This window comes from Hakea prostrata, chromosome 9 (genome assembly GCF_041222555.1).
Source record: "Hakea prostrata isolate BN-2017 chromosome 9, UWA_Hpros_2, whole genome shotgun sequence".
Lineage (NCBI taxonomy): Eukaryota > Viridiplantae > Streptophyta > Magnoliopsida > Proteales > Proteaceae > Hakea > Hakea prostrata.
Window position 1 is genome coordinate 12,572,450 of NC_142608.1, and position 13,987 is coordinate 12,586,436.

General features: G+C 39.5%; 2 protein-coding genes across 5 annotated transcripts in view; one reads left to right on the forward strand and one right to left on the reverse strand.

Moving 5' to 3' along the window:
• Nucleotides 1-247: 247 nt before the first annotated feature.
• LOC149004693 (uncharacterized) lies at nt 248-12,986 on the reverse strand. 2 transcript variants are annotated; one of them, XM_089169449.1, is made up of 3 exons: nt 12,891-12,986; nt 12,443-12,735; nt 248-891 (listed from the first exon to the last, which is right to left on the reverse strand). In XM_089169449.1, exons 2-3 carry the CDS (start codon nt 12,696-12,698, stop codon nt 578-580), a joined length of 570 nt encoding a protein of 189 aa, XP_089025575.1. In that variant the 5' UTR covers nt 12,699-12,735; nt 12,891-12,986; the 3' UTR covers nt 248-577. The 2 variants fall into 2 exon arrangements, with proteins under 2 accessions (XP_089025575.1, XP_089025574.1); XM_089169448.1 differs by lacking the exon at nt 12,891-12,986 and having other exon boundaries at nt 12,443-12,804.
• A 480-nt stretch (nt 12,987-13,466) lies between these two features.
• LOC149004694 (DTW domain-containing protein) overlaps nt 13,467-13,987 on the forward strand; it is a 32,970-nt gene continuing 32,449 nt past the window's right edge. For all 3 annotated transcript variants that reach the window (XM_089135511.1, XM_089135512.1, XM_089135513.1), the window contains exon 1: nt 13,467-13,811. In XM_089135511.1, the coding sequence (XP_088991637.1) occupies nt 13,473-13,811 (339 nt within the window). In that variant the 5' untranslated portion in view covers nt 13,467-13,472. The remainder of the gene's footprint in view (nt 13,812-13,987) is intronic.

Below are 13,987 nucleotides of genomic sequence, written 5' to 3' on the forward strand. Positions count from 1 at the left end.
TCCACAGCCCCAAGACTTTTTGGTTCTATAAACCAAAGGGAATGATGACTTAAGGTTGTACCAAGTCTGAAACCAAGAGAATCAATGTTGGCTATACAAGATTATCTTTGTCAAACCAGTATTACCAATAAAAAATAGTAAACATGGTGAAAATATGACCTATACTGACCACATGTTTAACTGTTTAGAATGCATTGGTGAATCTGACAAGGAAAAGGGAAAAGAAAAGGAAAAAAAGAAGAAGAGGTTTTTCCATTGGTCTGTCCAAATATTGCAGGATATTGATTCACCAAGTGCAGCAAAGCAAAACTACAATGAAAGAGGGCTCGATGTGAAGCATCGGCACAACATTATTCTTTACCAATAAAACAAAATTCCAAAGATATGCTAAAATGTGTCTAGCATGTAGGGAACATGTTTTATATGACAAAACCAAGATATACTGCATCCCCCAACTATACACATCATGCTAAAGACTTACCAGGCAATACATATGTCAAAATATGCCACATCAAAACCTTAAAAGAGATTGTCAGGCAGTACTAGAAACAGGCAATTGATTGTGAGCTTACTTTCTCTACAATAATTTGTCAATGCTGGCCGTCAGCGTGCTTTGAGGCACAGCACCAATAACTGTATCTTTCTTCTCACCGTCCTTAAAGATGATGATGGTTGGAATGCTTCGAATACCATATTGAGTAGCCACTGGGGGAAAGTCATCAGTGTTCAATTTATAGCATTTCATCCTTCCAGCGTACTGCTTTGATAGTTCATCAATAATTGGGTGGATCATGCGGCAGGGTCCACACCATGGAGCCCAGAACTCAACCAGCACAGGTAGATCACAATCAAGTACAAGCGATTTCCATGTTTCTTCAGTCACAGCAGGCACTGCATTTATATAGGGATTGGGGTGTGGGGGAAAGGGGGGGGGGGGGATGAGAAATTTTAACCTTACACGAATGAAGATTAATACGCCACAAAGATGAATAAAGACATAATAGACCAAGACAATTCAGCGATGTTCAGATCATCCACATTCAACCAGAGGTTCTAGACACAAGCATAGATCACCGGATCAAACTTGTTTCCTGCATAAACCTGATCGGGTTCTTCATTCACAGTAAGACTGATGTGACCATGAGTTTGACCTCTGGGCAAAACCTTAGGTGGGGTCCCCTAGACAAGGTTATTAAAGCGGCAAAGCGACCAAAGCGATTGGGGTTCCGTCTTGGCGATTAGGCGACTAAGCAGCAATAAAGCGACAAAAGCGGTTTAGTCAATATTTTTAATATAACTAATTTTAAATTACTTTTTAATACAAATACTTTTTATAATAAACTAAAGTACTAAACAAACATTCAACAATCACATTCATAAAAATGAAAAAAAATAAAATAAAATCAAGAATCACAATTATGAAAAATTATCCAAAAAAAGATTAAAAACATAACTTCATCTCATCAAGCATCATAAGATTCATAACAATAATTATGTAATATGTACTATATCAGTAATCAATGTGAAAAATGAAAATGAATGTAGTAATTTTACATTCTTACTTACTTCTATGATAGTGTGACGCCAAATAAGTGTCTTGTATTCTTGTGCATAGATCAGTAATTAGAATTGATGTATCCATTTTTTCCTTTTTTTAACCAAACAATGCCAACATGATAAATTAATAGATCTCATTACTCCGATTCTCAAGTCATTGTTTATTTAATGATTCATTGATTATCAATGTTGAATATGGCTCATGCTTCACATTCTGTTGCCGACATGCATTTTGGGCCTCGATTCCGAAATGGCTCACATATTTAAATTTATATATGGCATTGTAGAATAAATTATGATTAAAAAAAGAAAAAATAATATGCACAAATTACAAAATGTAAAAAAAGCGGTTACTTTAGCATCTAGGCGGCAATATGGCGCAAAAGGCGGCAAATGGATAGTGCCTAAGCAAAAAAGCGGCAAGAAATCAGCCCGTTAGTTAAGTGCCAACAATTTAAGCGGTTCAAAAACCACTTTGACGCTTTGATAACCATGCCCCTAGATGGCTCCAAGAGGCCCTCATAGGCTGGCTGAACCCCCTAGTAGGGGTATTTAGGGCATTTTCAGCCCTCTTTGATTGCTGGAATTAATTACTGATTTATTCCTAGAGTTCTATTTGGATTTTGCTTCTTAACTTGAGTCTTTGAGTTAGTAGTTAGTAGTTGAGTATCCTAGGAGTTCTTTTTCAAGTGAACTTCTTTGGATAGAGTTTTAAGTTAATTAATCTTTTATTTTCAGCATGTGTTTTTAGATTTTTAGATTATATAGTTCAAGAGTACAAATATGTGGTGGGATACTAATCTGTTAAGGAATCCCACTTAGTGTTAGAGTCTTTTAGTAGGCTATAAATAGCCTATTGTTTATTTGTAATGGTTTTTAATTTTGCTTGAATAAAATTAGAGTATTTGTAAGACACTAGGTCATGGTAATCTTTGGGAGGGCCATGGTGGATTTTGAAGCATTCATCCTTGACAATCAGCAAATATTCTCAAGTCCAGCAGCCATTAGACTATCACAGCAGCTTCCACCAAGTAAACACCACAGCCCCTTTCCCCCTCTCTTCCCTACCAACGCAAGAATCCCCTACCCCTGCCCCTCCCCATCCTGCACACCCTTGTAACCCCCTCTTGCTGCTGCAACACAGCATCAGCTCCCAATCCCCCCTGCAGCACCCCTAAGCCTCTACTCCTCATCCCTGTCCCCCATTTCCCCTCACACCCGCAGGTCTCCCCGCCCCTTCTTCTTCCCCACGGCAGCACTAAACCCCCAGCCCTTGCTACTCTTTATTCCCTAGCCCCTTAACCTCCTTTCTCTCCCTCTAGGATTGCACCAACCCCTAGGCATCAGTCCTACAGTTATTTTCTAAGATAACCCCTATTTCCCTAGGTCTGAAAAATTCCTGCACTTCATCTGCAACCTCCATATCAAAACCCTAGTTCATCCTAGACTCTCCCTACAAACCCATTAGAACAAGGTCTGAAAACACAAAACAGCAGAAATAGTCCATCCTCCCACCAAGCCAAAACCCTAAACCCTATTTTTCAATCCCTAAAAATCAGATCTGGAACTTGTGTTACAGCAAGGTTTTAAGTGCTTAGAACCACCCTACACATCCTAGAATAATCATTCTCTTTGCTGGAACATTCTGCACAGCCCTTAGTTTTTGGGAAAAGAGTTTTTTACGTGTTGAGTCCCCTTAGTGGACCATAAACTAATGTTGGGTCCCCTTAGTCAATATATTACGCGTGAGTCCCAACCAAACTAACACCATTAACTACCGTTAAGTGGTTTCAAATTTCAAACTTAGAGGGACCAAAATGCCCCTCAGATTATTTAACACAATGTGTCGTGATCAAAATACCCTTTTTCATTCACAACATACATTTTTGTAAAACCAGATATTTAATGCTTAAACCTAAATTAGTTTTTAATCATTATTTTATTACCTACTGTTCCACCATCGTCACCTCCAGTTCTCCCTTTAGTGCCGCAACCTCGAATCACCATCGGTGACATCCACAAAATATATATATAAAACAAATATAACAGAGATGGGAGAGTTTGATTGGTGAGAACAACCAAAACCAGAACCTCAGCTTTGCAATAATAAGCTTCTTCAATTCCTTTATTATTTGCTTCTCTCTTCATCTTCTTCCAGTTTCGTCTGCCAAGGAAATTGAAAATGAGTCGGTGGCGGGCAGGAGTGATCAGAGCTGCTAAGGCAATAATAATTCCTCTTAACCTTTTCTTTAGGTCTCTTTGATCATTTGTTCTATTGATTGCTGTTATTCACAATCATAGTCTTCTTTTTCATCGAATTGAATTTTAAATTGGTTTGAATGTGAGCAGAAATTAGATGGAGATGAAGGTCATTCTAAGGAGAAGCATGAGAGAAGCAAAATTAGAAATGGTTTTCGTGCCTTTTTTGCATCGGAATTAAACAGAAATGTGGTGTTGTCCAAGGCTCCGTGGTGGATGGGCAACGGAATGCTGCAGCTAGCATTGGAACCGATACCTGAAGGGAGAGGGGATGTTGTTTATCCTCCATTACCGGTATGGATCCAGCTTCAAGGAATCAGATATGACTGCTATGAATATGGTCTGATTCTGAAAGCAGCGAATGAAGTGGGGAAGGTGATGGAAGTCCAACTGGAGGTGGAAGCGATGAAGCTGCCTAAAGACTCGGCTAGGGTGAAAATTATGCTTAACATTAATCAACCAGTGAAGCTGTATGCTCTTATCAAAAGTAATGGGGATGAGTGGGTTCATGTCCTGGTGAAATATGAACTTCTGATGTTATGTCAAGTGTGTGGGAAAGTTACACATCTTTCTGGGTGGTGCTCGGTGCCTGATTCTGCAGGGGTGCATATATCAGGTGATGAAGGAAATATTTACAAAGATTTATTAACTAAGCCCATTAAGTTTGGGCGCAACAGGATTCTATCTACAAAAAATCTTGAGGACCCTTTTACTCTTCCTGTGATGTTGAGGAGGGAGGCGATGGGTAGTAGAGACAAGAATGCGGAGAAGGCTGAAGGGAACTGGCGCCTCCTTAATGCTGGTGAAGGTTCAGTTGAAGGGCTGATTACAGGGGAAGTTGAGAAACAGAGAAAGAAGTTAGAAAATGGTTCCGGTGAGGTGGGCGCTGAAAGGGAAGAAGGGAAGGGAGAAGACGCAGAAATCCAAAAATTTCAGACTGCGCTTTTCCAAGAAAAATCGAGTAGAAAAAAAGAAAAGAAAGGGAAAAAACAGAATATGGAGGATGCATCGTTTCTGGGCAGTGATGGCTTGGGCAAAATGTCTCAGGAGGTTGCAAACACAGAAGGTATGGATGAGTGTTCAATCAAAACGTCGAAGCACTCTAGTTTCAATAATGAAAAAATGAATGAGGTTGTGACAGGTATGGAAGCTGAGGACAACAACAGGGATGGGGCTGATGCAGTCGAACTACCAGATGAACAAGGAAAAAAGGAAAATAACATGAAACCAAAAGGAAAGGAGGTGGTCTGGGCTGAAACACAACAGGTTAAGGGTTGGGAAAAATAAGGCTTTCACTTAGAGATTGCAGAGCTGAAGGGAGAAAGGAAGGAAGAAGAGGCAGAAATGATAAAAAAAAGTGTTTAAAATTGTAGAGAGATTAGAGAAATTTGAACGGGTGTCTATCAAGGCTCTGAAGGCAAATAAGGTCACTTTTGTTTCCAACTATAGCTGTCCCACAATGGATCCAATAAAAAATGAGACTCTGGAGAAACGAATCCCTCAGTATGTTGATGCACAAACACAAACTGAAGATTTCTTTCCCAACGACGGTATCGAAGCGGAAACGAAAGCACTCACCACTCTCCCCAGCAGGAAACGCTATAGGACCTCTCCCGGAATACCTAACTACATGTTGCTTCGTCCCATTGAGCATTTCAATCTATTCTTGGATGCACTGTTAAAAGAGTCTTCTGATCCTAAAGCCCTTTTCTGGGAAAAACATGGAGTTCCATGGAGGCTCGTTATCTTCTCAATCCTAATCCGGTGGTCCAGTCTCAACTCGTACCTCAAGTGATGTTTCCAAACCCAATGGAAGAACCAGAAGTAGGCATTCCCAAGGGCTTCCCCCAGGTCTTTCCGTATCATCAGTACTCTAAGTTTTTTGACTTTTGCATTGTGCTTTTTATTTCTATTCTTGCTGTGATTAATAGTTGGAGGAAGAAGCTTAACCCTAAATCCAAGAATAGGTTCTATGCTTAGGTTGTCTGTGTTACTTTCTTATGTGTTTTCATATAATTTGTTCAATATGAAAGTGGTTAGCTTAGCTAATTTGTGCTATTCTCTTCTCGGTGATCCTTTTCTATTATTGTTATTGCTGAATATTTTTCTTAAGATCATCTGTGCTCGGTTGGCTTCATGGGGCTTTAGGAGGTGGAAGCTCATTGGTGATTTTTGGAATACAATCTTGTGTTCGTTGTATTTCTTTCTCTTCATAATGAAGTTTATGTCTTGGAATGTGAGGGGTATTAATGGGTGTTTCACTCAACAATGCTTAAAAAAATATTTGAAAAAGCATAAACTTAATTTGGTATTTCTGTGTGAGACTAAGTGTCTGGATCATGTAGCTTTTGTGGAGAAGAAAAAATGCTTGTTTAATCAAATTTGGTAACGGGCCATAAAGGAAGCTTAGGTTCTAAAGGGCTGAAGGGAGGATTGTTAGTTCTTAACTCTATCAATTGCAAGGCTGAGGTTATTCTCGGCCCCGTCGATGTTCTTTATCCAGTGTTGGGTAAATGGGAGTTGCTTTGTGGTTTGTTTCATTTATGCCCCACCCTGTTATTCTGAGAGAAAAGGGTTATGGTTAATTTGGCTTCCAATTTGACTTTGATGACGGAACCCTTCGTAATAATGGGGGATTTTTAATGAACTTTTGGAGGGGGATAAAATTGGGGGGGGGGGTATTTCGAGCTTCAGGTGCCTTGTCTGGTTTAAAAGGGATTATCGATGAAGAAAATCTAGTCGAAATTTCTGCACCCGGGTGCTCGTTTACTTGAACAAATAAACAAAAACACCCTAAATTGGTTAAGGAGAAATTGGATAGGATTTTCACTTCCCCTAGGTGGCTTAGCTTGTTTCCATCCCAGCAAGTTGAAAAATTACTGGCTGCTGGCTCTGACCACAATCCCTTGATTGTTAAACCTTTGGGTGTTCCCTATCACAACTGAAAATTGTTTTATTTTCAAAATGCCTGGTTCTCACACCCCTTGTTTTCCTCTGATTTAATGACTGCTTGGGCTAATTACCCGCTTTTACCTCTTAATGAGAAACTAGGCGTTGTGTGTAGATTTTTGAATAAGTGGAATAGCTCGGTGTTTGGTTTGGTGGATAATATTATTCATAATTTGACTTTGGAAATTGATGTTTTAGAACAGGGTGGGAAACTGGATTGGGGACTCATTCAGGAAAAGAAAATAAGGTTGGCTTGGGCCCTCGAGGTTGAAGAAATGTTATGGTTTCAGAAGTCTCGTAGTTTGTTTATCTTGGATGGGGATAGGAATACTAAATTTTATCAGCTTACCAGCAAAATGAAAAGAAAGGTTTCAATGCTTTAAAATTGGACATGTCAAAGGCCTATGATAAAGTTGATAGAGGAATTATTATCAAACTCTTCAAGTTTTTGGGGTTTGATGATAGGTGGTGCAAACTTGTCAGCGAGCTCATCTTTACTCCCACTTTCCCTGTTAAACTGAAGGGATCCCCTTTCTCATGGTTTACTGGATCCTGAGGGTTGAGACAAGGATGCCCCCTCAGTCCCTATCTCTTCCTGCTCATTATGGAGGTGCTCTCACGACTTCTCCATGAGTACAGTCTCTTGAGACTCCTAAGTGGAATCAAAGTCGGAAGGGGGGCACCGGAAATATCTCATTTGTTTTTTGCAGATGATACTTTTCATTTTTGCAAGGCAGACACAGAAGAAGTCTTGGCTCTTAAAGCAGTTTTGGAACTATTCACGGACTTTACTGGGCAGGAAATAAATTATGAGAAAAGTGGTGTGTTTTTTAGCCGGAGGGTTCCCAATGATCAAAGGATTGTGATACAATCAATTTTAAGGGTATCAGAAATCAAGGGTGAAACGATGTACCTAGGTTTGAACTTGATGCCAGGTAGGGTGAAAGTGAGAATGTTGCAATTAGTGGTGGATCGAATGACAAAGAAAATGTCAATTTGGAAGGCAACAAACTTATCTTTCACAGAGAGAGGGGTGCTAATGCAAGCGTCGATCCAATCAATGGCGCTATATCAGATGCAATTTTTAAGATTTCCAAAAATCACTTGTAATAAAATAGATGCTATTTGCCAAAGATTTTGGAACAGACAACCTCAGAAGAATAAGCAGATAAATTTTATAGCATGGGGAAAATTCTGTCAACCTAAATCCATGGGCGGAATGAGTTTCCAAAAAAATGGAAGACTACAATACAACATTGTTACTTAAATAAGGATGGCGAATACTAATGAACCCAGAAGCAGTGTGGGTACAAGTCATCAAAGCCAAATACTTCAAGGATCAATGCTTTTTCGATCCGAAGATAGCTTCAAAGAAAGGGTCTTGGATTTGGAATAGTACTACAAGTATCATCCCACATTTAAGAACAATGGTGTATAGAAAAGTCAGAAATGGTCGAAGGACTTCCTTTTGGTTCGATCAGTGGGAACGGCTATAAGCACACAACACAACAACAAATCAGAATTCACTAGATGGCCCCGGAAGGCAACAGTGGCAGGGGAAATACAAAACACTAATCGGGAGATTTTGTCAACTCTTACAGACCCAGCCCCACCAATAACCCCCCCAATACTTCTCTCGGACCAAGAATCTTCTTGGTCCTCTTTAATTTCTCCAAATGGAGAATTTTCGGTCAAATTGGCCTATCGTGAGATAATTAAACAAAGATTCACGAACCACGTACACCAATTTTCGAGTTGGTGGAATCACATGTGGAAGTTACCAATTCATCCCAAGTTTAAAGTCTTTTTTTGGCGTGTTTTAAATGCAGGAATACCGGTTCGGGCCAAACTTGCACAATGGTCGGGAATGCAATCGGAATGTGCTATGTGCGGGAAAGAAGAAGAAACAATATGGCACCTTCTAGTCTCATGCGACTGGGGAAAAAGGATTCATGTGGTAGGCCCCTTGGGAGTTGGGACTACGAACGGAAAATTGGACGGATATATCTCTTCTGAACTGGTGTCATAACATGAGTTTGCAACTGAATAAGGCTAACTACCAGTGGTTTATGTCGATTTTCATTATAGCATATTATTTCATCTGGAAAGAAAGTAATGAAAGGGTGTCCAATCTGAAAATCCCTAATCCCGTGAAGGTTTTAGAAAACATTAAATATTGTATTAAGGTTTTAAAACTACAAAGGGAAGATGAAACTTCACATTTACCTTTTTTCTCTATTTGTGATAAACTTAATATGTTAGATGAGAATGGGTGCTATTGTATACCACTACTTAATAAAAATGTTTTAATTTGTGCAGGGATTCCTAGCCAGTAGTTAGGAATAGCAGGATGGAGTACTGGGATAAGCAAGGATGGACATCTTCAGTCAGTCAATTTTGGAAAAGGAAAAACAAAGATATCTTGGAAGCCATGCTTTTTGGAATACAGAAAGGTTTGAATGAGGCAGCAGAGAGGGGACTAAATATAGAAGAAGTTTGGACTAATAATCCATACCTAGAAGCTCTATTACCAAGACCAACAAGAGAAAGCTGGCCAATAGGGGAATTATCAATGTCATTAGAATTGGCAAAGACAACAACTTTGATGAAATTTGATAAGATCCCAAACCCAGTACTCCAGACCTTTTTTTGAACAGTATGCAAATATTGCAGCCAATCAAGTGGATGACTGTAATAGAATAACATATAATATCTGTAAGTGCTATTAGTTTCTAATGAATTTTTCCTTTTATCCAAAAAAAAATTTAAAATTTGAAAATACTTGATGGTGGCTAATGGTGTTAGTCTGGTTGGGACACATGTAATATATTACACTAAGGGGACCCAACATTAGTTTATGGTCCACTAAGAGGACCCACACATAAAAAACTCAAGGGAAAATTCCCTAATCCTAAAACTAGATTTATATCAAAGAGAATTCCAACCCTCTAAGATCATACACTTTTCCTTGCAATCTTATGCTAATTGTGTTTGGGTGGTGTAGAAGTGATTGGATTAAAACAATATCATGCTGCTGATTGCCCATGTCTGAAAAAAATATAGTGTTGAATGCATTACCTCATCTTTTGAGTTTTTGAGGATTTTCCTATCAATATCTTTCAGATATTATTGAATTATTTCATATCAAGGAAAGTGGATAGTAATTTTACATCAAAGTGGAGGAGAGGGGTTGGGGATGGCAACAAAGCAGGATAAATTGGTGCCCGCCTCACATTGTCCCTACAAACTAGGGAATGGAATAACTCTTATTGGTTAGGATCAGGCACATGTACCACCCTGCCTCACACAGTGGGTATCCCACATGCTTACTAAAACTAGTGAAAATGTGGGGAAGCTTCACCTTGAGCTAAGCCAACCTCGGATGGAGTACGGAAAACAGTATCATATATTCGTGCCAATTCAACCAGGCTTTGAAGTCCATGGAAAAATAATGCACGGAGGCTCCAATATCAATTCTAGTTTGAAGAACATGATTGACTAATTAACTCAAGACTTCCACGAAATTTAATAATCAAGTACATAAAATATAAATTGCATGTCAATCCAACAAAGACCTCTGGCATTTGTCTTGTGCTAACAAAGTTTCAACCTTCTAGTGGTTACGCATTGAAACTGATCACAATCCTAGAGAACAAGATCTGAGAAACGAATGACACCCGTAGCAAAGGACTTCGAATTTGCAGAGTTGAGATCCACATAACTCTGCAAGGAATAAATAGAGAACTATTCATGAGCTTCAATGATCAACCAACAAGAAACCCATAGGATCCTGATGTAGCCTTAATAGGGTTGAGGATCCATAACCAATATCTTAAACCAAAACCAACCAAAACACATTGTTTAGGGTTTATTGAAATTTTGGATGGTTAGGGTTAGTTAAAAACTAGGGTTTTCAATGGGATAGAATAAACTGTATATAATATTGAGTGAACAGGAGGGAGGAGGTGGAGAGGTTTGTAAAGATGGTATTCTCCAGAGTTGAAAGGTCTCTGATAGTTGAATCAGATTTTCTGAAAACTAGGGCAGTCAGAAAAGTTAAGGTCTACAAGTCAATGGTGTTTTAATGGCTGGCATGGGCTGAAACTGAGAACAAAGGGAGGGGCGGCAGTGGGGAAGGTCTCCTCCAAAGGAAGGCTGACGCTAATGGATGGAAAATCTAGAAAATAGAATTCTCAGATCAGAGGTTAAGTGTCTCAATGTAACTGGTTAGACTTCAAGCAAAACAAAATAAATGGGTATCGAAGAGGGGTAGGAGGGGGTAGGGAGGGTTGCAATAAGGCTTGTTGTAATAAGATAATACTAGGAGACTGACTAAAGAAAATTAGGAAAGAATCAAGCTATTACTAGCCAATTTAACTCTGACTTGAGCTATGTTTCTTGAAAAATATGAGAAATCCTTTCAATTGACACATGAGAAATGCAAGAAAAAAGGACCTGACATACTTTGACTGAGCCAAGACCGACACCAAAGCCCCTTATGATTAAAAGGGTGAACTTGGTGCCGAAGGCTTCCACACAAGTTCAGTCCCCCCCCCCCCCCGGTGCAGTTTCCTGTGCAGCCTTAACCCAACAATTTTTTGTTGAGAGGCTGTTTAGATGCCTTGACCTCAGGCTACAACTTTAGTCCACCAACTGTTATGTCAAGGCGTGCCCCTTAGGATTGCGTGGAAGAATATAACTGTGCATAAGTAATGATGTTAAACTGGATGTATCCTGTGCAATAAACTCATTTCTTGTCGAACTAGCAAAACAATAACTCAATCCTTCATTCCTAGGATAAATTATCAAAAAAGCAAGTTACCCAAGGAAGATTCCATCCCTGCTAAACTTAAAAAAATTAACATGAGAACGAAGCAAAAATAAGGAGCCTCTTCCAAAAAACTTGTTTAAACATATTCCTGAACCCTTGATCAATGGTTACTGCGTAAACCCTTTTTCTTTTTTCCTTCCTCTCTCCCACCCCCCCCCCCCCAAAAAAAAAAAAAAAAAAAACTGAAGCCCAAAATAGATCTAAGAGTAACGCTCTTTATATTTGACCCTCTCCAAACCCCGCAAATGTGTGAACTGGGTACAACCTCTTCTTTCCTACTGAAGCCCAAACGCTAATCATCATTTAGGTTTGCCTGCAGCTACATAAGCTGGCTATAAGTAGTTAAACAAATTCTCCAGCATCTTTCTGATCAACTCTCCAATATGTCTATAGATTTACTTGAAAACATTTTCTAGAGTAGTTGTTGCCAAATTAACACTCTAGGGATTTTAATACCATACTGAGATCCTTCTTGTAATCTGCAATCATCCATCCATAAATTTTCTAAATAGGTAAATAGCTTCGTTAGAAGCTTCCTGCCATAAAACCAAAATAGTTTCCCGTAGGTTATATCGAATTCACAATCACAAGCTTCTAACTATTATAAAGATTCTAGTCCAATGTCCAGTACCCAATAAATGGGTATTCCCCTGAGCTGTCAGGTACGCAAGAGTCCAAGTAGGTTTCGCAAATCATTTGGGAACCTAGATGAAACCACAACGATCTGCTGTCTAAATCGGTTGTGATATGACACTAAAAAAAATAAATTCAAAGATCCATAATAATTAACAAAAAAGAGAGCAACGGAAACCATGTCAATAAAAATTCAAACAGCAGAAACCTAACCATCCAGAGCTGTCTCCTGAGACTCGGACACAATCCGTCCTGCTTTAGTAGCACTCCCTGCATTCTTTGAGGTTACGGTTGCAGATGAACGACTCAGAGGACGGGAGTGAACCTTTAAGCCCCTGAATTCCGGCAAAGAACCATTTCTCTGAGCGCTAGACTGAGCCCGAATCGACGATACCTTCGCCGATGAAGGCAGAGAGGCTGTGAAGATAGATGAACGAGGAACTGTAACCGATTCGAGAACGGTAGCCATGGATTCTTGCGTTCAAACTAATCTACAGAAAATGCCACTGGAAGAAATGAAAAAAAAAAGCGAGCAAATCAACAAATTTCGAAGAGACAAAACACAATTGCACATATAAAAGAGGATCCAGTCTGTTACCATCAATATATAAATAAATAATTAAATAAATTTAAACAGAAAGAGCCCGGCCAACAGGATTACATTACAAGGGCATGAGAGAAATTCAATTGAAGCGTAACAGAACAGACAGAACAGAGTCATTTATCCAGATTGGTAGAGGAATGACGATTGGTGCCCTGGACCAATCAGATGTCTACACTAGGCATAAGTCACTGTAAGTAGTCTGCTTCGCTAGGGATCCGTTCCTTGACGGTACCGATGGTGCTGACGTGGACATATGTGCCAGTGTCACCCCTACTGGTTAGATAGTGGGACCCATTGGACAAAAAAATAGTGGGACCCACCCTTAATCGTGATTTTTAGCTCGTAGGTCTGACTCACTCCTCGGCCGTCCTTGTGCATGTCCGTCATTGTCAGATTGTGTTGCATCTATCGAGATTCCAGGGAATCGTTGGGAATTTTGAGAAAGGTTGACATCATTGGCATAAGCTAGATACCAATCCAACGGTTCCTAAGAGAGATTGCATTTGATGCTTGTACAGTGTCAGTCTACACAAATAGTTTCGAAAAGATTCTAATTTAAGAGTTATGATTCTGTATGATCACACATATCTCATTTCTGGAAGTGTTGTAGAGTCTAGACTTGAGGGAGCGAGTAACACAATGCGTTACTCGCTGAAGATGCTTTCTGCCGCTCGCGCCTTGAGATTGAAAAGCTACTCAGAGTCAGTGCCCCCTGTGGGAAGCGGTACGAAGATGGATTCTCGACCTACAACCCTCCATGGTTCTTGTCCAAAATCATTTTCTTCTTCTTCTTCTTCTTCTGCTCCTGAAGGTTGCAAAATTGGGAGTGATGACTCTGTAATTACTCCGCAAGAGTGGCAAGGTTGGGGAACCTCGTCTCAGTTTCCCGTCATGGTGAAGGATATTGTAAAGGATATGGTGGATTTGGAAAGAGCCATGGATTCCCAGATGAATTTTAGTGGTAAAGGGAAGCTTCAGGTATGTAATGAAATAACGTTGCTTAACAGTGGAAATGTTTATTTTCTTCTCATTTGGAGAGCTTAATGAAAGGGTTTTCCAACCTAATGATGTTATTTTTCTTATTAGATTTCTCATTGTGTTGTCTTTGCCGGGTAACTTGTTGAATTCAGAACAGTCAGATAAATGTTACTTCG

What these genes read in the sequence shown, in the direction of transcription:
- LOC149004693 (XM_089169449.1), bottom strand. Translation starts at nt 12,698, where the DNA reads ATGGCTACCGTTCTCGAATCGGTTACAGTTCCTCGTTCATCTATCTTC. An exon ending in TCAGGAGACAGCTCTGGATG is followed by an intron (nt 892 to 12,442) that starts GTTAGGTTTCTG and finishes ATATAAATGCAG; the next exon opens with TGCCTGCTGTGACTGAAGAA.